The sequence below is a fragment of the Anopheles coluzzii genome, chromosome 2 (assembly GCF_943734685.1).
Source record: "Anopheles coluzzii chromosome 2, AcolN3, whole genome shotgun sequence".
NCBI classification, from domain to species: Eukaryota; Metazoa; Arthropoda; class Insecta; order Diptera; family Culicidae; genus Anopheles; species Anopheles coluzzii.
In genome coordinates, this window is record NC_064670.1 from 95,306,548 (window position 1) to 95,329,103 (window position 22,556).

The following is a 22,556-nucleotide window of genomic DNA, read 5'->3' on the forward strand; positions in this document are numbered from 1 at the left end:
ACCCGTCAACAGCAACAACAAAAAACACACACAAAAAACCGGTCCAAGCAGACACGAAAAATGCGTAAATGCCGCGTCTTCGGTGCAGAAGAACAGGGTGGCGGTTGGTTGGGGCCGGTTGTTGTGTGTGTGTTTGAGTGTTATTTTTTGTGCTCACCCCGCTTCTAACCCCTTCATAACCCAACACACGCTTCTTTCGTTCTCTCTTTCTTTCTCTCTCTCTCCTTTTCGTTCCGTTCTTTCGATGCGTTCGCCGCGAGAGCCACACGCACTGCGCCCTCCCCCCCCCCACCGCTCTCTTCTGCGTCCGTCCAGAAATGTAATATTTTTTTACGATTCGATGATTTGGCCGCCGTTTCCCGCTTGCTTTTTCCCATCCCCTTGTCCACGCACCGTGTTCTACAGACTCTCTTCCATCTCTTTCCGCCCCTTACCACCCACCGACTACTTTGTTCGATCTTTCTCCCCTTTGCTCGCGCTCTGCGTTTGTGTGCGTTCTGCTCGCTTTCCTTGTCGATCGCGTGCGTACCGTTGCGTTTGCATACACGCATGCCGCTTTTACAGCGCAGTTCTTCCCCGCTTTTGCGTGTACGCACAAACAAACACACACACACACTAACACGCCGGACTGAGAGGCTGATGGTTCGCGGACGGTCTCGCTTACGCACCCGCGCCCCGATTGGAATGCGTGTTAGTAGGCCAAGGACGACGCGCTAGCACCGTTCGGCAAGAGGAGAGTCGCACACCAAAACCAGACACCACGGGGCGCACACACACACCAGGCACGAAATCGATTTTACCGTTGGTCAGACCAGCGCCCCAGAGGAGTGCGGGGGGGGGGGGGGTTAGGTGGGTGGTCAAGTTAGCACCCGAAATGTGAGATTCTCGCTCTCGCTTTTGCAGCCGGCCGCCGCTCGTTTCTTCTTTATTTACGCGCACAATCTGCTCCTTGAAACTATATTATTTTACAGCAGCGTTTAAATGCTAACGGGTGGCGTGTGTTTGTTGAATTTTATTCAGTAAAACATGCAATCAAAGTAAAAAAACAACTTAAATCAACCACTGACACCTAATCACTGGAAGTAAATTTTGAATAAAAAAAACTACACAAGAACAATTAATATTTTTATTTTATTTTTATTGACTATTGCAGCTCATCATCGTTAGCCACACATACTGTGGTATTCAAAATTATATGCAAGATAATTTCAAAGGCATTTTATAACTTTATGATCCGTGCATAGGATTTTTGAAAATACAATGCAAATTACTGGTGACTTTTTACTCCAAGGGACGCATTAAGAGAAACTGATTGAGCACCCATGTTGATCCTGAAATTTTAGACAACTCATACTGATGAAAGAACTGATTCCTTCAACTGATACTGACACCATATCATACCGGTCGTGGAATTGATCCCGATCTCATAACGAACATGGACTTGATCTTGACCCTATACCGGTCCTGTAATTGCTCCAAAAGCCGTACCGATCCTGAAATTTATTCCGGACCCATACCAGAACTTACACCGAATCTTTACAGGTCTTTTTTTCCATCGGTACTATCGTCAACTCGGACAACTTAACAACACGCCCGTCCTGGGTTCAAGCCTCACATGGACCGTCGTATTAAGTAAAGATTGACTATCCGGCTGCGTTTTACTTAGTAAGTCTCGAGGCCGGCATGACCCGTTACGCTTAAAAGAAGGTTATTTCAAGCAGTTACTTTTTGTAGAAATGTTGCCGCGCCATTTTCATACACACCTATTCCCTGATTTTGAGGATATTTTACAGTTTCTTTGACCACTTTTTGGAAAATGTTCCTCATGCGTCGTATATGACATTCTCTAGCTTTAGTGTCAGCCAAAAAAAGCATCCAAGCAACCGCTGGAAAGTAACTCTGATTAGCCTTTACTATAATTTTACTATAGAGAAGAGATATTTAGCAAAACTGACACACAACATTTGTTGCAACTACTACGTTTAGATGAAAATATTGTATTTTTGTAATAACCACTTTCCAATTTTCCTTTCAAAAACCATCATTGAGGCCGTTTCCGTTTTAAGTTCGTAGGCTGAAATTTCAGCCCGTCTGCTGTTTGCAGTGTATAGCAGTTTTCGAGCAACTGTTTTTTTAATATACAGGTGGGCTTATCCCAAGGTGTATGCATTTCGAAGGCTGATTTTTATCGCTTCTGTTAGTGAACAAAGATTTTAAGAGTGTTTTAAGTATTTGTCAAGCCTCCAGAAAGCTTGTTTGAACAAAAGTTTTCACCCGTCCTGTCAAAAAGTGATGTTCAAATTTGGTTATAAAAAACATGCTATGAGACCACCTGGACAACATACACTTTGATTCTAGATTCCATCACCTGATCTCTTTAATGCAGCTTGGGATAAATGTAAACACCACCTTGTTTTCTCATTTTTTCGAGCTCGATTCTAATTCTAGGCAAGAACAATCTAGACTGAAAATTGCAGGCTAGTTTTATGTGCGGTTTTGTATAGAGTGTTTACATGATTTGAGCATCCAACTGTCAAACTCCATACAAAAACTGACTAGAATCGTGAAGGGCCTCATTGTTTGATAATGATGTTGACATTTTTCTAACAAATGGAACTAATCATGTAAGATATATATATGTTTTTTATATATTCCTCAAGTTAATTAGTATACAGCGAAACCAGCTTTTTAAACAGCTTAAACATGACGTTAGTGATAATTAAATAGTTTTGCAAATAGTTTCATTTCTGTTTTCTTGTACTTGCAGTTGAAAATGTTATGTAACTTGTTTTTATGCTCGTTTTAAAAGCTCTCCAAAATAAAAGCTTATGAAAGTCATATTTTGTTTCAACAAAATGGAGAAGCCTGGTATTTCAAGTCATTTAAAGATAATTTATGGTGGAGTAGGAATGAACTGCAAAAAACAAACAAATGGCCCAAACAATAGAACTACATTTAAATAACGCCCCTAAAATTGGTAGATCCGAACCCCGCAACCGCTAGAATCGATTGGCATTATTAAGCATGCTAAATACCACCCAATTAACGTCTGGCTCCGCGCGCGTGTGTGAAGACTCCAAATGCTTCAGTTCACCGCAATAGCTGCATTAAGCCGTCCGCCAACACACACACACACACACATACACACATGGTAAGGCCAAGCGGAATCGTAGCGTTACAGGAATGTGGACCACGATCAATAAAAAGTGCATTACTAACGCTGCAGCAAACGCGCGCCCCTTACCGTACGCGCCGCTAACCCAAAACCCACCCGTTTTCCTGCACTTTCTAGCATCCTGCTGTTCGCAAGCACACATACACACACATACATGCACCGTCAGGCACGCTCTTTTGATGCAGAAATGCATCGGGGGCCCACTGCTTTTGGTACAGGCAGAAATCAGCTTCAAAATTGCTCCAAATCGTCGACAGGCCCTTTCTACGACGCGGCACGTACATAAGCGTCCGTGCACTTGAGTCCACCGCACTACACCCCTCCTCCTCCTCCTCCTGCGCGCTCTCCGCTAGGCTAGGCCCATCGTCTTTCTAAGGTGTTGTGTGTTTGTGCCGCTCGAGCTAGTTGATAAACTTAGTTGAAAATAGAACGCCGTGCTGCTGCTGCTGCCGCTGCTACTACTGCAACCATGACCTAGTTCTAGAAAAACCTACGTAAACGAGTACTCCTCATCACACACTCACACATGCACACGGTGCGATGCGTTGTAAGTATCACGATGTACTTACGCGATGCAACTCAAACGCAAACGCACACAGCCGACCGATCGAAGAAAACGAGGCTATACCGAGCCGAGCAAAGATTGGCCGCTATGTGTGTGTGTGCGGCAGTGTAGAAACTTGTAGGGGGCTTGTGCATTTCGGAGCGGTACACTTGAGTTTCGAGAGGGTTGCTGACGATTTCCCCTTCACGAGACCGTGGGGCGCTCATTTTCCGACCGAAGGCACTCACAGATGGGTGAGCGTGAGCAAGAGTCCTTTATAGGAAAAGAAATTTCTCCCAAAGAGGAGAGTTCCAAGCAAGGAATGTTATTCGGGCAAATGTATCGGTGTGTGCGTGTGTGGCATACATTTTAAAATGCTTTGTTTTGGTACTTTAATACGAATTTATTTAAAAGCTCTAAATTTGTGTTGATTCATGGAAAAGGTTTCCAAACCTTTCATTGCTGAAACAGTCAACAACTAGGTTTGTGTACAATCATGCAAATTACTGATCTATATTCTACCACCACACCTCCAATTTCCTGCATAATTATGCTTTCCTTTTCCATGGCCTACCATGCGCCTCCACCGAATCCGAATAATGTAACGATACAGACAAGGCTTGTGGGGTGGAAAAAGCAATTCCCTCCCCCACGACGGTCCAATCAGTGGATATATCTTACCGAGTAATTGATGCCCTCTGTACTTTTTGTCTCCTCCTACCCCGTTTTCCGACACATCAACAGTTAAAGCAAATAATGTCATACATCACGCAGTCCAATTTAGGTCACCGATAGATTTGTCCCTCGGGGACGGGGTGAGTGGGGGGAAAGGCTGAACCGTGCCAGATCCTGCCAATACACAATCATGCTTCACCACATCATACTTTCCCTGCTCCCAAACTGGTGATTATCATTAAAATTTAACAAGATGTATTACACCTGCCCGCACCAGCGCCCGCAATCGTACTCTAATCCGGCGCCCGCTTGGCAGAAAGAGTACACAATAAATAACTTCGGTAGCGCGCCGTGCACGTGCTGTCACACATTCCGGGTTTCCCGCGCCGGGGAAGAGGTAGTGGCACTCACCAGCCTCCCCGGTATGAATCCTGACAACGGTGCGGTAGTGGTGGTGACACGGCTCCAACCGGTCAACCGGTCGCAGGATGGTTTACATCTGGCAGATTCGTTACTAGTTCACGGTTACGAGGTGACCCACTAACACCGATAGTGCTGCTGCTGCCGTTACAGGCAGTACGCGCTCGTGTGCTGCCGCTTTAATGCGGCTGTGCGACCCTGTGTATGGATTTTTCACTCAGCCCGGCCGCGTGTTAGCAGGGAAAGGCTTAAGCGAAACACCAAAACGGAAGGATTTGAGCTCGGTAGGAGGGTTTTAGTACAGTAACGCAATCAGCGCAATACAATTGAAACCCCGCGAACGGAGCCACAACGACCCAGCGAACCCAGTAATGGTTGCAAACGGTTCGCATTAGCATAAAACACTGCCACGGCTGATTTGCTTCACACCTGATGGAATTAATTGTACACTGCTGCATGTGAATATGTATGACACAAAGAGAGAGAGATGGAGAGGGAAAACGATACCTCTTCCTTGAACGAAATATTAAAACATTTATGCTACTTGGCTTCAAATTGTTCGTTTGGAAACACATTTTATTAAATGCAATTTGAGCAATCAACATTTGGAAGAAAAAAGAGGAGTTCGATTTCGTGATTGGATTTAATTTTTTTCTAAAACAACATTTAGTGCTGTTGCTAAATTCATATAAAAACTAAATCAATTATAAACTCTTTGATAGCTTCACAGACAAAACTCACTATTCATACATCGATAAAAAAAAAACATTTTACCCCTTCTATATCGATGAAGAATGTAACACAAAATGAGAATTGTTCCTCCAGCTCCATTGGAAACGCTTCAGCACAACGAGAGAAACGCTTTGCTGCAGCGCCACCTAGGCGAAACGGCATAAACTACTGTAGCGAGTACACGAACCGTTCGTTCGCAGTAACAGCACCATGGTGGAGAACATGGTAACAGTTGAACTATTTTGGATTTTTTTTTAATATTTCTAGTCAATTTAGGACAGTTTTGGAAAGTTTTCTTGATTTTTTACTAGAAATTTAACTCTAATACAGCTTAATAAAGTTTCCATTTTTACAATAGCATCAAATTAATTAAAATTAATTGTTCATTGCTTAAATTTTTTATGAACTCTTACGCCGGGTTTATTAAAGTTCTTTGCATCTTTTGTTGAATAAAGCGTGTTACAGCATTTTGCTCTATTAAATAAAAGTCATATGTAAACTGCTCACCAATTTTGCTATTCATGAAATTTCCAGAAAGAAGATTCCGATTCACAACATTCTTCAACCAATTTACTAGTCTGCTCACACACAAAAATCCCGCGCTGTGCCGCCCCACACAGCAAATAAAATCATTCCGCTACGGGTCGCCCATCAACCACTACACGCTTGAAGCAGGCTACCCTATGCAGTGTGAGGTAGAAGGGAAACGGTAACGTAGAGTGCGCTTCGGGCAAGGCACGCTGGGTAAAGGTTTGTTGTTTCTCTGAGCTCTCGGCTCACGGTGTGTGCCATGACTAGCATCACTGCGCCCGCCAATCTGTACGGCGGAAATAACAACGACAAAGACAACAATCGCGAGTTGGAAAAGCCACCCCTAATCACCGTGGCTAGTGGACGTTTTTGTACGCTCGTGTCGCACGAGGAAATAGTGTGCCACCGCCTCGGGGTGAGAAGTGTATGAGTGTAGTAACTTCGCCACTGTTGGTGGTAGTCATCGTCACAGCATCGACGCTGCCCCAAGCGCTGCGGCTTCTCAGCGCTAGTGCACAACAACCGATTGGGCCGGCTAGGAGCTGTTCTCTAGCAGGATTATTTTATTTTTATTATTGCGTTGCTAATTAATCGAAATGCGTATCTAATGGTTATTTGTTTTAAATCATCACCTCTAATGTAATACGACTAAGAACAAGGTGTCCGAATGCCTAGCAATGTGTAGTGTTGATGTGTGTCTTGCTTACGAAATAGTGGCATGCCGACCTCACACTTACTAGAACAGTTTATCACTATGGACTAAATCAGAGAGAAAGTACATTCATTGGTCAAAATATTTAAAAAAAATTTCAGTTAAATTATTATATTTAAAAATGACAGGCATTTTCAGTATTTTCTTCGGGAATAAAAAGGCCTTCACATCTCAATCACATTAAAATGAAGTGATTGAATGACAACGATATGAATATGTGCTTGCATCTGTTTACATATTGCTGCAGCCTGCGCTGATCGCAACACTGTGCAAAACCTTCCACCCTATCGTTTCATTTTAGCGTACCACACTCCATTTTTTGACCAAACAACATACACAGGCTTTAGCAGGCTAGTTGGTGGTAGTGGTGGTCGTGCGAACCCAACTGCGGAGTGCGCGTTGTTGCGAACGAGGAAGAGAGAGCCTGAAGACTTGCGAAGAAGCATTGAACCGCGAAACAAACCGGCAAACAGCTACCGGTTCACCTTGAAAATCAAGCCGCGCTAGAAGCTGGGTAAAGGGTAGACCGACAGGCATTGTAGGGTACGACTTGAAGCAAAGCAAGACACCCCATCGAGACGTGTTTGCTGTTGCTGCTGCTGAAGAACGGTGCTCTCTCTGATTGTAGGAAAAAAAACAACTCACCTCTGGTTGCATCCTCACTGGGCGATATTTGTGGCTCATAAAACGGGTAATAAAACTGGAAATTTTACAAGTGCTACCAGCTTTTTCTTGTCTACATCCTTCCTCTACATTGCATTGCATAATTTTACCATCCAACGTATGCGCTGCGTAAGATCCTCTCTTCCAGCTGGGCGACACCACATAGCGCGCACAAGTCGTTTCAGACGTTTTCCATATCTAAGCCTCTCGGGATCAACAGACGCATGCATTGGAGTTTGAAAATGCATTCACCGGCAAAACAACAACCGGATTGTCAATGCTGGGTCCATTGTCTCCGGTCTCCGGCATATGCATACCAAATGTGGGGTGGAGCTGTTGTCGTCGCCAAGGATCACACCGCAGAGCCAACGCTTAATGCACATTCAATGCGAACGAACGGCAATCAAAGGACGCTCTTGCAGGGAGCTTTACGTAGAGATAAGATGGGTTTTAACTAAAGCGAAAGAAGTTGACAGTTTTGCAACACATTATGATGATTGCTAAACATTATTTACATGTTTTTAGAGTACAATAATTATAGTAAGTTATAATTTACCAAACTTAGGATGTTATATTCGTTACATTCTCATTAGATAGCAACCATTTTGCTTTCTTTTACGCTATATATACCATAAAATGTCGTCAAATGGTTTACATAACGCTACATTCGTTAATGTCCCTTGGGCACGGCATCCCTTCCCTTGGATCGAGCGGCAGCGCCGGCAGCCGTGTAGGGGATGGAATACCATTATTTAAAGCAGGTACCCTCCCCTTCGTGTGAGTAGTTTATTTTCGTCAGTAGTATCGATTTATTGTACCATCCTCGAATCGGAAAAGCAAAAGCTACACTTTCTAGTCGCCATTCAGCTTATTTTGTCATTGAAATGAGGCAAACAGTCGTGATTCAAGTGGTTGTTCTAAAGCCTCGAATGCTTGCAATAGAAAATCTTATTTTAGTTTTACTTTTCCTCCAAATATAAAAAAAACGACACAACAAACGAAAACAGAAAAAGTTCACAAAGAAAACTCCCCTCAAACAAGAACACGCCCCAATCCGTAGCGTAGTTTGGTTCTATGTTTTGATTCCCCCATTTCTGCTCATAGCGCCGTTAATTTTATGTTCCTTACACATTACCTCACTCCCTACATTACCCCACTACAAGACTGGTGCGACCCGGAAGTTGGCAAAGATCGATCCAGCTTCATTTATTGCTCTAGTCTTCGGCCTCATACGTTTCTCACTGCTGTGTCTTGGTGTGGTGTGTATGCTCTTTCATGCCACATTTACACCAGTCTGTGTGTGTTCGTTTTTTTCTCTTCTTTTGATCGCTAAAAAATTGCCAACAAATCTTCCTTCCAGGAACCGAAACAAAGCGCGAAGATGTAGTAGGCACCCTCCGTTCCATTCATTCTAACGAAAGGCATCAGCATAGCGGATCGCGCGAACTCGCCGCCGGCTCGCAGAATGCGCGAACCGAACGCTACGACGAGGGGAGAAACATGGCGTGTTTGCGCGTAACACACAAAAAAATAAGGGGGAAAAACCGGTCCCGGTTCTTGAGAAACCGGCCCGACGAAAGTGAATTCCTGCCCGCTCAACGGCGTGCTTGCGCAGTCAGTCATCAGAAATGCCGAAAGCGAAACACAAGGAAGTGGTGGTTTTGGGTTTGGGATCGCACAAACAAAGCGCCAGCAACCACCCGGAAGGGGAGATGATGCACGTGATGATCCCCACATACAGGCACACAACTACACATACAGAGGCGCGCATCCGTGTAGAAAAAAAAGGAAGCGGAGACCTCTTTCCTAGCAATTAGACGAGAATTATGGCAGGAAGTGGAACGAACGCTGTTTACATGTAAAATCGATTGGGATCTGGAGTGTTCAGCGATAGGCTTCCTTTTTTTTTTGCTCTAACTTATTCAATATAAGGCAAGACAGCTAACAAATGAATACAATTAAAGAAGGAGGAAATCAAGATAGAAAACCAATGAGCAATGCTAAATATTGAGATTAGCACCAGCAGCATACTCGACCCTGAGGCACTAAATTGGGCTTCAAATCACTATGATAATAATGAAATAATTTCAAAAGTCCCAGACGTTAAGCAACAAAATAACAATCTAGTGGAATAATAATGAGTTCAAATAATATCTAAAATGAAGAAGAATAATGGTTATTGTAGCCTCTACAGCGCAAACTTTCGATCGGTTTTCGGTTACTATTATGACCGAAATCTTTGCCTGACCCATAGGATCCTAAAGTACAATCAAGAGAGAAGCCTGTTTCATGGTACAGTCGTCAACTCGTACGACTTAACAACATGCCCGTCATGGGTTCAAGTCCCAAATAGACCGTGCCGCCATACCGTAGGACTGACTATCCTGCTATGGGGGGTAATCCAAAAGTCACTGAAAGCCAACCCCACAAGTGATACAGACAGACCGTGACCGACAATGGTTGTTGAGCCAAAAGAAGAAGAAGAAGAAGAAGAAGACAATCAAAAGAGAGACCGAGCGTTACAAAAGAGACAAAATGCAGCATTAACGCTTCATAATGTTCATTATTACTTAGTAATACTAATTAACTGATTACTGAACAACCAATACATTAAAAACCCTTTCTGTACCAACAACTTCAGTATGGCGAGGAAAAATATGTTTGCACATTAAAATATTTTGTACAACAAAACGAAAAACAAATCAACTACTACTAAAATATACAACTACAGTGATGGCCATCCTAAGCCGGACATCTAGTTTTTCTCAAGCATAACACAAGATATCAGCTATATTTGAGGCTCTCTTTATAGATACTCTTTGGCAATTCTGGTATATAAAATCTCCCAATACAGACCATTATCTAACAAATAATGGAAAACATGCATAGCCATCAACCTAATGTTTGAAACTAGTGTTCTAGTTCTAGAAATTAGGGTAATCGAAAACGCATATGAAGCACTAATGCAGCCTCTTGACTAACACTAATGACTAATAACTAACATTATTTAATTTCACCACCATATTATTGATCAATACTGAGAAGCTACAAACTTATGTTGCTAAGGCAGTTCAATGTTTAGAAGAATTCATGAAATCTACTCCTTTTTTACATTTTTGAATGATTTTCCGAGATTTTGCAATATACTATATACCAATAATCATGCTTATACTGTAAAACCACTATTTATCAGTAATATTACGGTTTTTACCGGGAAAATACGAAAGGTATGTTTTATCCAAAATCGAAAAATTGTAATTTGGTGCATCACTAAATAAAACCATTCATTTAAAATGTTTGTCTTTATCGATCTTGTAGAATATAAATTGTTCTAAACTAATTCTAAGAACACAATAATAATAAATGATGCTACAAAATTAATTCTAACAGATGACGAACGTATGTTAGAACACGAATACATCTTTTAGAACATCTTTTTCCACATGCCCACAGAATGCAATACACGTGCAAAGGACTTCACACTGCACTATCAACAGGTGTTGCTGCTGGCATTATTATTGAATTTGCCGTCCTCCTGAAGGCTTCCACGTCAAGCCACGTCACGCCGCTCATCTACCGAAGTTGAAAAAAATGTTGTGGGAAGCCAGCATTTCAATTATCCTGGCGCATTAGGAAATGGATATTAAAAATCAATCACTCGGCCTTAAGCACGCTTCTGCCGCGCCTAGCCAGAATTAGGTCATCCGTGGTGAGCGGGTGCGGGCTTGCGGTAGTAGCAAACGAAATCATTGCACCGACGAGCGGTTGCGATGAATGATTACATGATTTGTAGTACACAAATCCTGCACCAAACGGAGAGGCAGAAAAAGGCGCACGCAGAGACACACAAAACGGATATGACCGGGAGATTTGCTCACGATTGGGCTCTATACTCCTCAGCAAAAAAAAAAAAAAAACGAACAAACCCCTTCGCTTTCATCACACCACCATCATCGCGCACAATTCCTCCCCTCTTGGCTTTTGCCGGAAATCGAGACACGATTGCATTTAGTGATAGGAAAAGTAGGTCACCACCACGCAGCAGGTGGAGAGAGTGAAGAGTGCTCTCGCACAGATACACGCGCAAGAGTGCTCTTGGGCCACCCTTCCGATTGCATCATACACCCGCACACGGCCAAGCGATTAGTGCCACGCGCGCATCAAAAGAGGCGGAGTCTGCTCGCACGCTGAGCGAGCGAGAAAGTAAGCAACGAACCCCCCCCCCCCTTCTGATAAGAGAATGATGATGATGATGGCTCGGGCGGCTCGAGCCTCCGCGCACATGCAAAAGGTCCTTGTGTTAGGTCGGCGGCACGTTTTTCATAGGCTTCCCCCCCAACAGTAGCCCCCCGCGCGCGCCGGAAGCGTAGTTACACACGCGCGCTTTCCCATATTCATCCGGCACTAATACTCGCTTCCATGTGACATGCGCAGACGACGAAACTACACACACACACACAGGGACATGGGGTAGTAGATTTGGGTCGCAACGGAGAGGACAAACAAAAACCGAACTTGCCTACACACCCGTGCGAAGGATATTGGTTAAGGTCAAGTAAGTGCCCTTTATGCCGCTCGGGTCTAGGGCACGGGCGGACGGTTATTTACTTCCTCAACATGAACGCTGTTGTCAGTTCATAGTGCTTTTCGTTGGTGGCGTTACAGCTAACGCATACACTACCGACAGCACTCAGACAAACGTTACGGTCAACTGTCAAAAAAAGCGTTACAGGTAATAAAAGTGCTAACGGCTGTTGAAAAGATATTATTATAGAATATTATAGACACGTTTTGAATCCTAATAGAAATGGGTATAGTTCACAACACTACAATACATAACATACTGTCAAAAAAGGTCATCCATATGCTACATACCCCCGGAGCGTAACTTCAGCTTTGCATAACAATCACACAGATCAGTTCGTTCAGATAGGTCAAGTTCTTCCGGGACCAAAGTTTGGAGCACGGGACAACTAGATAAAATCCCGATTCCCGAAAATTGTGATGACGCACAAACCCTTCCACTACTAGGTCAACGTACAATTCCAGAACACACCCCCTCCCGATGGCGCTCTCCACACTTTGGCAGCCAAAGTCCATTCCTTTCCACGTGGAAAGCATTCCCCACACCAGGATGCAGCAGCAGCAGGTCGGTGGACGCGGTGCCGCATGGGGAAACGTCGCTGACCTACTTTCGGTTTCGGTTAGCAACAAAGAGATACAAACTGGTCCCGTATCGAAACGGTTGCCGTATCGGGATCGAACACGGGGTTGGGAAAATCTAGTGCCCATTTCCACCGCGTTTTTGTGTATGTATGTGTGTTTGTATGTGTTATGGAGCGGCTATGTACATACCGAAGTTGGACTTCTTCCACGCAGGACCATTTCCATGGCAGCACAGAGCTCACATGAGCCAACACACACATACAGACACATCCGGAAAAAAAGCCGTCCAGCAGAGTTGACTGGAATAACGAGGCCCGAGTGTTGGTGTTGGTGGAAACTCTTGCATGCATACACACGCATTCCAACAGCCGTAGCCTAACGCGAGAAGGAATCCAGAGGTCAGGAAGAGACGGTTTTACTTCGCCCCTTCGCCCCCAGAAACGAGCCCCCGAGCAGCACCGTCCGGTGCCGAAAGTGTCAAGTTCAACGTTAGTATTGAGGTTAGGGTTTTGGGTACACTGCCACTAGGGCAAGGTTCATTTGCTCGCGCTAGGACGTACGCCGCAGCTACACCGTCCCCAGCTTACCGTTCCGTACAAAAAAAAACTCGCGATCTCGAGAGCTCGCGTGCCAGTCATGGCCAGGGATATTGCCTTTTCGTGCCCCGGTATCGATCTCCCAGCACCACCATACGGTGTGTTACATACAGCTCTGGATGATGGCATATATGTGTGTGGTCGGCTCACTCTCAGCACTGGGCCTGGAGAAGCACACCCCGGTGGACTGGACGAAACTACGGCTCCGGGAGCGGTCTATTTATGGAAACCGAAACCGAGCGCGGCCCAACAGCAACTACAACAACTAACCGGACCGGAAGCAGCTTTATCGCAATAAATATGGTTTTAGTGTGTGGCGCCGCGCGCGTTAGATGAAAATTCCAAGCCAATAAAACCCACCCCATACCCAGAAGCGACGACTAAATGTACCGAAACTGTGGCTATTGCTTTGCGCCATTTGCTGCAGTTTGCTCCTTCCTTGGGTAAAACAATTTTAATTCACACTTCCACAATTTGACGCCATTTGTCCTCTCTAGCTCGCTCTTCATCGCTCCTTCTCTCTCGCTCTCTCTCTCTCTCCGAAATGGTTGTAAATTGAGCGTATTTTTTCTTGTTATATTACATTTCTAGCCTAGCCTAATCGAGCTCTTGCTGACTTTTCTCTTTTGGAGCTGGAGGATGTGGAAAAAGCATGCATACACCCAGAAGCACACTCATCGTTGGTAGTTTTGCTGTGAAAAGAAGTAAATCCAATTTCCCTAAGCTCCCCTAGACTCCCCGGGGAGATTGGAAATAAACAGGGCAGTAAATCACGGAAGCTAACGCTTACAAGGCCATTAGGTACGTCACCAACGCATAGAGCGTTTGAAAAAAAGAGATTCCAACACATTTTGGGTTAAACAAGAGAATGAATCGGACAGTTAACTTTCAAGTACTCCAGTGCTCTATGAATTCACAGATTGTTATTCATGAGAGAATAGATAGCAAAGTGAATTTGTGGAGTTCTATACATGTTGATTGAAATCTATCTTTGTATGTTTTAATTCATATAGCTTCAGAACGAACGAACATACGTCGCTCGTGTTAGTGCAGTCGATAGTGTACGGGCCATCAACAAGCCTGTCCTCAAATCAGATCTCCACTGGACCAAAACTTAATCGGACTGTTATATCCTCAAAAACGAATTATGCCAAAAAGAATTAAATGAATTTGTAAATTTCATTCCTTTGGGCAAGGATATTACAGTACCTCACAGTTTGAACTGAGATTTCATGTCAGCTATTAAATTTGGCATGTTTTCTATTTAACGGAGAATAACGGAGTATGAAATTCACCAAAAATGGAAGAAAGGACAGCAAACTAAAAACATTTTAGTGAGATGCGTGTCTTTCGATATCAAAACATTTCAAAATTCAATACAGTTCTTAGCCCTAAAGTAGAGAACTATACAGAAAGTCTCCGAGATACGCGGGGTACCTCTTTTACACGGATTCGGAGGTACGCGGTTTTATAAATTTGACAGTTCCTTGAGCAAATTGTAGTGATCTGAGACCCATCAATTGTTAAATGTAAAGCAAATTCACTTTAGATGGAGTTTTAAAACCTTCTCAAAAAGTTACAATATTGTAGTCAGAATCGTATCAAATAATTGATCTAATATATAAAGCATACTACTTCAAACAAAATTATATGAATTTTTTGGCAGAAAAAGGCAAAATTCAACGTACATCTTTAAGATACGCGTTTTCTTGTAGGTCCGCATTATCAGCGTATCTCGGGGACAACCTGTATATTAATGTTCCTTGCACATACTACTAAGAATGTCTACTAAGGTTCCAGAGCTAGCATGTTTTGTAAATCAGCCACAGCCCAAGATGCCTAGATAGACTACAGGTGGATTCTTAGCTCAGATTTTGGTAACCATGATGGATGAAGATTTATATGAAGATTGGCAGACAGGGAGTTAGGTTTGCTGAGCACTTTGTATGAGTTGCTAAGTAACTTTGGACTCCGTAGTTGTCAAATGAAAAATTTTCACAGTAAACCGGACGGAACGACCTGTATTAATTTATAGACCTTACCGCAAACAAAAAAACACAGAAAATGTATTGTTATGTATTAAAAAGAATACATTTGACAGAGCATTAATTACACATTAAACAGATTCTGATATGCTGAATTCTTTTTTATTCATAAGATGTATACACTACTTAAAGTTAGTTACTGTAATCTATTTTCCTTTACGATCTTATACTTATAATGTATTTTGTTGTAGCAATAACAACTTCCCTTCACTTACACAATCGCAGACAGTCGCATTCGCAATCGAAACGGTGGAAACGGCTAAGGAACGGTTAGTGATTTGCAACAAAACAAATTGCAATTTGCAAAACAAAAAGTATGTAAAATAAGATGAGAAAAATATGGTTCACTTACCGTCCGAATCCTCGCCGTAGCTGCAACCGTCGTCCTCCTCCGGGATGTTGATCTCGATCGCCTCGGTCAGGTGGGCGGCAGCAGCATCGTTATGAACCGCCAGGGCGGACATAACGATGCCAGCCGCCGACGACGACCCGCAAGCGGCCCCAGCGTGCGCCCCACCACTGCTCCCGACGGTCGCAACCGCAACGGCCGTCGTGGCGCTGGTGGACGACGAGGGGCTGCTGCCGATCGTGCCGCCCGAGGACATCGGCACCGCACCGGAGGACGATGCGGCCGGTGTGGACGAACCGGACGTGGACGAGGCGGGCGAACGGCGGGTAGTGACGGCCGCCAGGACGCACGACGATGCTGCCGACGTTACCGCCAGCGGAAGGATGGACTCTTCCGTGACGATCGTAATACTGGACGAAGAGCTGGGCTGCTGCTGCTGCTGATGAAGATGGTGCTGCTGATGGTGGTGAGAGTGGTGTGTGACCCCTTGCAGTGGGTCACCGCACCCCAGCAGCGTCCCATCGGCACCGACCATCGAGACGACGTGATCATCGACCTCGTCCACCACCACACCACCACCACCGTCGGTCGTCGTCGTGCCGGCCAGACTGCTGAGCAGTGTGTCCTCCTCCGTGGCCGTCACGACCCGCCCATCGATGACCGATTCCACCACGTCGTCCGGGGACAGCGCGAGCAGGGTGGTGGCGCCGGTCGCTGCCGCCGCCGCCACGGTGGTCGTCGTTATCGGATCCTGCCCGAGCAGCATGTCGGAGACGCCGCTCGAGCTGGCCTGAACGAGCAGAGGTGGCGAGCCGTGGCTCGTGCCCGGAACGATCACGTTCGTGGAGGAAGTTGGCTGATGGTGCTGCTGCGTCTGTACGTGGTGTAACGGATGGTGGTGGTGGTGCTGCTGCTGCAGGTGGTTGTGATGGCTGTGATGTTGCGTTTGATGTTGATGATGCGTCTGATGTTCGTGCGAAAGATGATGCTGCTGCTGCTGCATGGTATGATGCACACCTCCGGTAACGATAATTTTGGTACCCACTGCTGTCAGGTTGGGCGTTACGTGCTGTAACGCTTGCTGGGAATGTTGCTGGTGGTGCATTTGCTGCTGCTGCTGAATTTGATGCTGATGGCCGTGGAAGGCCGCACTGTGATGACTGTTGGAGAGTAGCAGCTCCTGCTGGTCTACCGCCTCGTACAGGTTAGCGGTGCCGGTAGTGGATGACGACGTAGAGGAGGAGGAGGAGGCGGAGGAGGACGAGGAGGAAGCCACACCCGGGCCGGGTGTGGGCGAGGTGGACAGCAGCATGGGGTCACCGTTCGGGTACACAATGTTCGAGGACGAGGACGTTTCGGGCGGGGAGGTCGTGGACGAGCTAGCCGTTGAGGTGGCTTCCTCGTGCATCCTCGCGATATTTCTTCTTTCTCCGAGTTTGTGCCACCAGAGCAAAATTTTACACTTCTTTTTTTTGTGTTGTACTTTTTTTCTTCTTTTCCAAACGAACTTTTCAAACCGCCCGAAACACACGCGCACGGCACTTTTACATTCACACACTCCGCTTTTGGTACGGCACACTTGGACGACGACGGACACACTTTGGTACACTTTGGTTCCCGCAGGTGCAGCAGCTACAAGAGATTGCGGCGACTAGGACTGGAGTTGGAAAACGGAAGTGGAAATTTAGAGAAAAACAAACACTTTGCCAAACAACTCACTCAACCAACGTTGGCACTGAATTCTTCAAAATTATCACCAACCCAGCTAGACCCATCTGCCCTTGACAACACTTGGCGTTAGAATGGGGCACTGGCAGTACACACGCCAGGACCAGGCAGGCACACACACACAACACACACACACCTGGGATGCAATTCGTGGCAATTAGGACACTACAAACTCTCCATCTGCCGCTTTGGAGCGAATCGCACATCGCACTGTGTCCCCAAAAACCCGACCGCTAAGGTTGCATTCGTGTTATTCCGATTTTCATTACATTGCAGCATTGCCTCTCTCCTCCAGCTGGCAAGCGATTTTCGCTCAACGCTGCTTCCTGTTTTGTTGTGTGGGGGTGGGAGGTTGGGGAGGAGAAGACACCACGCAGAAGTTACCAAGCCATCGGACGGTTCGCGATGGCCACTTTTTGCCAGCGCACCCGATTTGCAAACGCACACACGCACACACGGAAAATGCATTTGTTACAACACGATGGACATCTTTTTTGATAGAGAGGGAGCAAAAGAGAGAGAGAGAGAGCAACGCGTGCAACGGAAGCATAACTAAATCTGGTCCCGGTGCATCAACACACACACACACACACACACATGCACAGGACACTCGTTACAGGCCGAGACACTGTTGCCCGTCCCGTTGGTTTTCGATGCTCCCGTGGCCAATTGGGCCACGGTCAGGTGCAGCTGCACGCGCGTGTGTGTGTATGTGTGTTGCACTTTACTGCACCCCACACACACACACACACATAAACACAACCGCACGAACAAGGATGAAGGACGTGGCGCACGGTACACGGACACTGCGCAAGTATATAGTTCAAGGTCGGTACCGTTCAGCGTCCCCTCCTCCTCCTCGCTTTCCCTGCCCTTCGGCGCACTGGTTGCACCCTCCCAAAAGCAGAGCTGCTCCTGCACTGCAAACAACGGCAGCAGGCGAAGTAATAACGGCAAAAGGACAGCGCTGTAACGGGCGTTACGTCGGTCCGTTACGCGGTAACACTCACTTGCTCGCGGACGTTAGTAGACGCTCTCTCACTCACTACACGAAATTGCTTTTCACCGGTGTGTTTGTGGTAACTATTGTAACTCATTTTAATTATTTTGGAAACAAAACTATGATTTGCTTTAAGAAAAATACAATTTGCACGTACTTTTGCACTGGAAAGATGCATTTTTGTATTAGGCAGCGTGCCGTTTCATGTTTTCACTTTTTATCTTTCTTCTTTTTTCACACATCCTAGCACACTGGTACACTGAGGCTATAAAAGAAAAAAAAGAAAGAAAAATAACACTATTTTAGCGGTACGATTAACAAGCACTTTGCAAGCACTAAACTACACGTAACGTTACACACACAACATCATGTGAGGCGCTTGTGTGAACCCTTTCCGGACCCTGGAGCAAAACACAGAGCACAGCAAATTGGATCCAAGCCACCGAAAAAAAAAGCTTTTGCACTGATAAAACTCGAAGCAGCGAAAAAAAAAACAGACACTTTTACGATAAAAAAAACACGCATATTCTAACACGCTCAACAGTGGTGTGAGTGTGTAAACCGGGGCAAAGTGACACATTGAAACAGTGACCTACACTAAACATCCGTGCCGAGTCTCTTCCCCGAAGGAAAGCCAAGGGGGGAAGGACTGGGGAGAACAAATCTAAACACATTCCAACACACATCGAACGCACCCGCACAAACACAGTGATGGAGGCGCGCGCGCCCACGCGCTTGCGTGTCTACCATATGATAAACGATGTAACACACTGATAAAAAAAAATGCAGGCAGCGGGACAATGGGAAAAGTGGTCCCACACAAAAGCAGAATAGAAATTTTTACGGCTGCTGTCAAAAAATGTGTCAAACTGTATTTACACAAACACGCGCTAGCTACTTTGATTTTTTTTCCATTCGGTGTCATTGAAAAGGAAACGTGGCCCACTGATGTTGTGGCAGGAAAATGTGTACAACAACACATGTTTTTCCTTGTTTTTTTTCTCTCTTTTTTTTACATTTTTCACTACTGGTTAAACGCACTTTCACTATCGATATTTTATGTTTCTTCTCCTTTTCGGGGGGGTACTTTGTCTGGGCGGGCGCAGAGGGCACAAATTAAAAATGCCAAAACTCTCGTACACACACACGCACACACGGACTCACTCACACACAAACGCAGCCACACGCACGTCACACAGTAAAAGGGGACGCGGCACCACGCAACAGTGCACCACCCACCGACAGGAACGGTACGAAGACGTCTGGCACAGTGGCGCTGGAAAACGGACAGGATAACCTCGGGAAAAAGGGCCCGAAACACACGAGCAACGACATACACACACACACAAGAACGCGCGAAGGCGAAGGTCCTCCGGGTTTTATGTTGCAACTCTCCCCACCACCACAACCAGGATACACGGACAAGGTTGGAAAAGTACACACTACTAACACACGAAAAGGTGAAGCCCGCTTGAAACGCTTGCTGCCAGGATCGGATCGGAATTTTGAAGGTTTCCGACAGTGCCGAGGATGTTGTTATGTGTAGCCACAAAAGAGAGAGGGAGAGGGAGAGAGAGCACACATGACACACTCCATTTCACTTCTGCCCGCTCCCCACACACAGAAGAACGTTTTGCGCTTGCGCCCACGTCCAATCCCATACACACACACACACAGCCGTCGTTTGTTCCCTATTTTCGTTTGACACATTCGCTCGGTGTGGAGCCTTTTACCAGCAGAACGGGGTCGATTTACATACACTACCACTACAGTCCGGGCAGTCCGGGAATATGTAGGTCTTTAGGCCAGGAGCATATTTCGCATTCTCTCACTCGGGACACACACACACATACAAACGCGCTCGCTCGCTCGCTCGTACCACACTTGCACTTTTCACGCGCGGGCATTTGATGTTTTCGTACGGCCAGCACGACTAGACACACCAGCACCAACCACTGCCAAACCGGATCCTGCGTTAAGAACCTTCTTTTGTTGTTTTGTTTTTTGTTTCCGTTCTCACCGGCTTCACTTTCTTCTCACTTGCTGTCCGCTGGTTGCTTAGATGTGGCTTTCGGGTTCGATGGTGGTATGCACTGATGATGATGCACTGTACACTGCGGGGAGTACGGGAGCACACCAACACAGGCAGAGAGCGAGAGAAGCACACAACAAAAATTGGGTTAGCTAATTACTTCACACATTCACATAATTCACATTCACACAAAGGCGGGAAGAGTGTTGCCACTATTAGGGAAGGGAATACAATTCCCCATCCCGAACGAACGCACACATAAACGGCTTTTAAAAATTCTAATCTTTTGCTGCTCTGTGGCAAACTAAACTCTTCGTTACTACACCGTCATCATCATCATCATCATCACCAGCATCAACCATCTGGGCGTCAAGGAAGTGTTTTTTACCCGCTCATTCGTTCGCTCGCTCCACCGTACACAACCATACGCGGCGCGACCATACTGTCTGTGTATTACGCATTCGCTATTGAACTTCACACTTGAACGTTGACGTTCGGGGAGGGAAGAGACGGCTGCTCTAGACGGTGTTAGACGGTGAAGGGGGGAAACCTCCCATAATATAAACAACGTTGGGGCGCGCGCCGTCGTCTCCGGGGTAGCAGCACACTCACACTCACGCGCAATGGGGTTGAATTTCCGCATCACACTGTAAAACGCTGCGTGTGTGTGCGAGCGCTACGTTTTCAACACGGCGGGGCAGCAAAGAAATCGCGCGCTACAGCGGTAGAAGTAAATTTGTGTGTAGTGGTAGCTTTTTTTTTCGGAATCCGTAGCAATATTGCCGTGTTCTTCCGCATACGTGTGCGTGTATGTGTGTGTGTATAGACAGCGCGTGTCCGGTTGATTGTGTCGTTCGTACGATGGTGTGTGCGCGCTCCGCCGAGTCCCACGTTTTTGTGCCAAATCTTCTTCCCCGTGTGTGTGTTGTCGCCTGTTGCTGCGCACCACTGCCTACTTTGTTTGATAGAGGAGGGAACGAGATGTGACGATTCACTCTTTCTGGGAGCGGGAGGGAAGGGAGGAGGAGCTGGGGAGGGGGAATGAATGATCCCCCAAAAACGCAGCAGACGTACCGTACGGGCCACACCACGAAAAAGCCATTTATTACACACATGCATGCGGGTTGTCCGCGGGTATTGGCGGATCCCGGCGCAGCTTCTCCTTCCTTCCTTTCGGCGAGATGAAATGTCGGATCGGATCAAAAATAAATGCACTGAAGGGAAACACACACTGCACTACACTCTGGCATCCTTTCGCCCCAACCCCTCGAAAATGGGTGGTCAAATTTTGCATCACACCCAACACACCACCCCCACGAAACAAAAGCATTCAAACCCCACATAGGACCCCACTGTGTCCGTACAAGTCAGACGTTTTCCTAAAGCACTGCATAACATTACTTTTTCGTTCCTTTGCTCGCCCCGAATCTAGTTGGCCCAAAACTTTCGCTCTCTTTTACGGTGCCTCTCAAGTGCGCGAAATGCTCTGGTCGGGTATGGGTTGGTGCGGATGGGGAGGGGGTCCGCCCCAAGTAACCTTTTTTGTACACACTCACACACACACTCACACACGGAGGCACCACATGCATGCAGCTCATTTTCGCGAACGCATTCTCCTAAGCAATGCCCCCGACCGCGCTGCGCTAATTACTTGTTCCCACCTTGTCGCGACGCGCAGGAACAGATTAACGACAAGAAGAACAAGAGAGCGAGAAAAAAAACAACTATGAAGACCTCCAAGAACAAGAACAACAACAATAACAACAACGGACCCGCACAGTCCGGGCCGGAGGGAAAATAAGGGAAGGTACGTTTGTTTCACGGTCGCGCACTGACACATACTGACGATGGATTCTAAAATATTTAGATATTTTTTAGAACGCGCGAACAACTGCCGGGTTACCGCCGGGCCGCGCCACCACTCGCGCGCTCTCATTCTCGCGTGCATCTCGCTCTCGCGCTCTCCCGCCCTAATGGTCGTTGTGCCACGCGTTAGGAAGAGGGTCACGGAAAGGGGTACGGGGTATGAGATGGGGCATGATCGCCGCACACCACACAGTAATGCCGGCCAGCGCCCAATACTTGCACAGGCCCGAGCCGGTTCGTTTGCTCACATCCCCGTGCACGGTTTCGCGATATAGGTGAGTTTGCAGCGCTCTGTGTGTGCGCGCGCTGTGAGAGACTGCCG

General features: G+C 46.2%; 1 protein-coding gene across 9 annotated transcripts in view; it reads right to left on the bottom strand.

Moving 5' to 3' along the window:
* Positions 1–22,556, bottom strand: part of LOC120951938 (nuclear hormone receptor FTZ-F1) — a 124,625-nt gene extending 102,069 nt beyond the window's left edge. Inside the window, exons 1-3 of one of the 9 annotated variants that reach the window (XM_040370949.2) lie at positions 22,030–22,556; positions 18,494–18,601; positions 15,612–17,265 (exon numbers count right to left, since the gene is read on the bottom strand). In XM_040370949.2, the coding sequence (XP_040226883.2) occupies positions 15,612–17,016 (1,405 nt within the window). In that variant the 5' untranslated portion in view covers positions 17,017–17,265; positions 18,494–18,601; positions 22,030–22,556. Of the gene's footprint in view, positions 1–15,611; positions 17,266–18,493; positions 18,602–19,377 lie in introns of all 9 variants that reach the window. The other 8 variants (XM_040370950.2, XM_040370954.2, XM_040370951.2 and 5 more) reach the window with 8 other exon arrangements.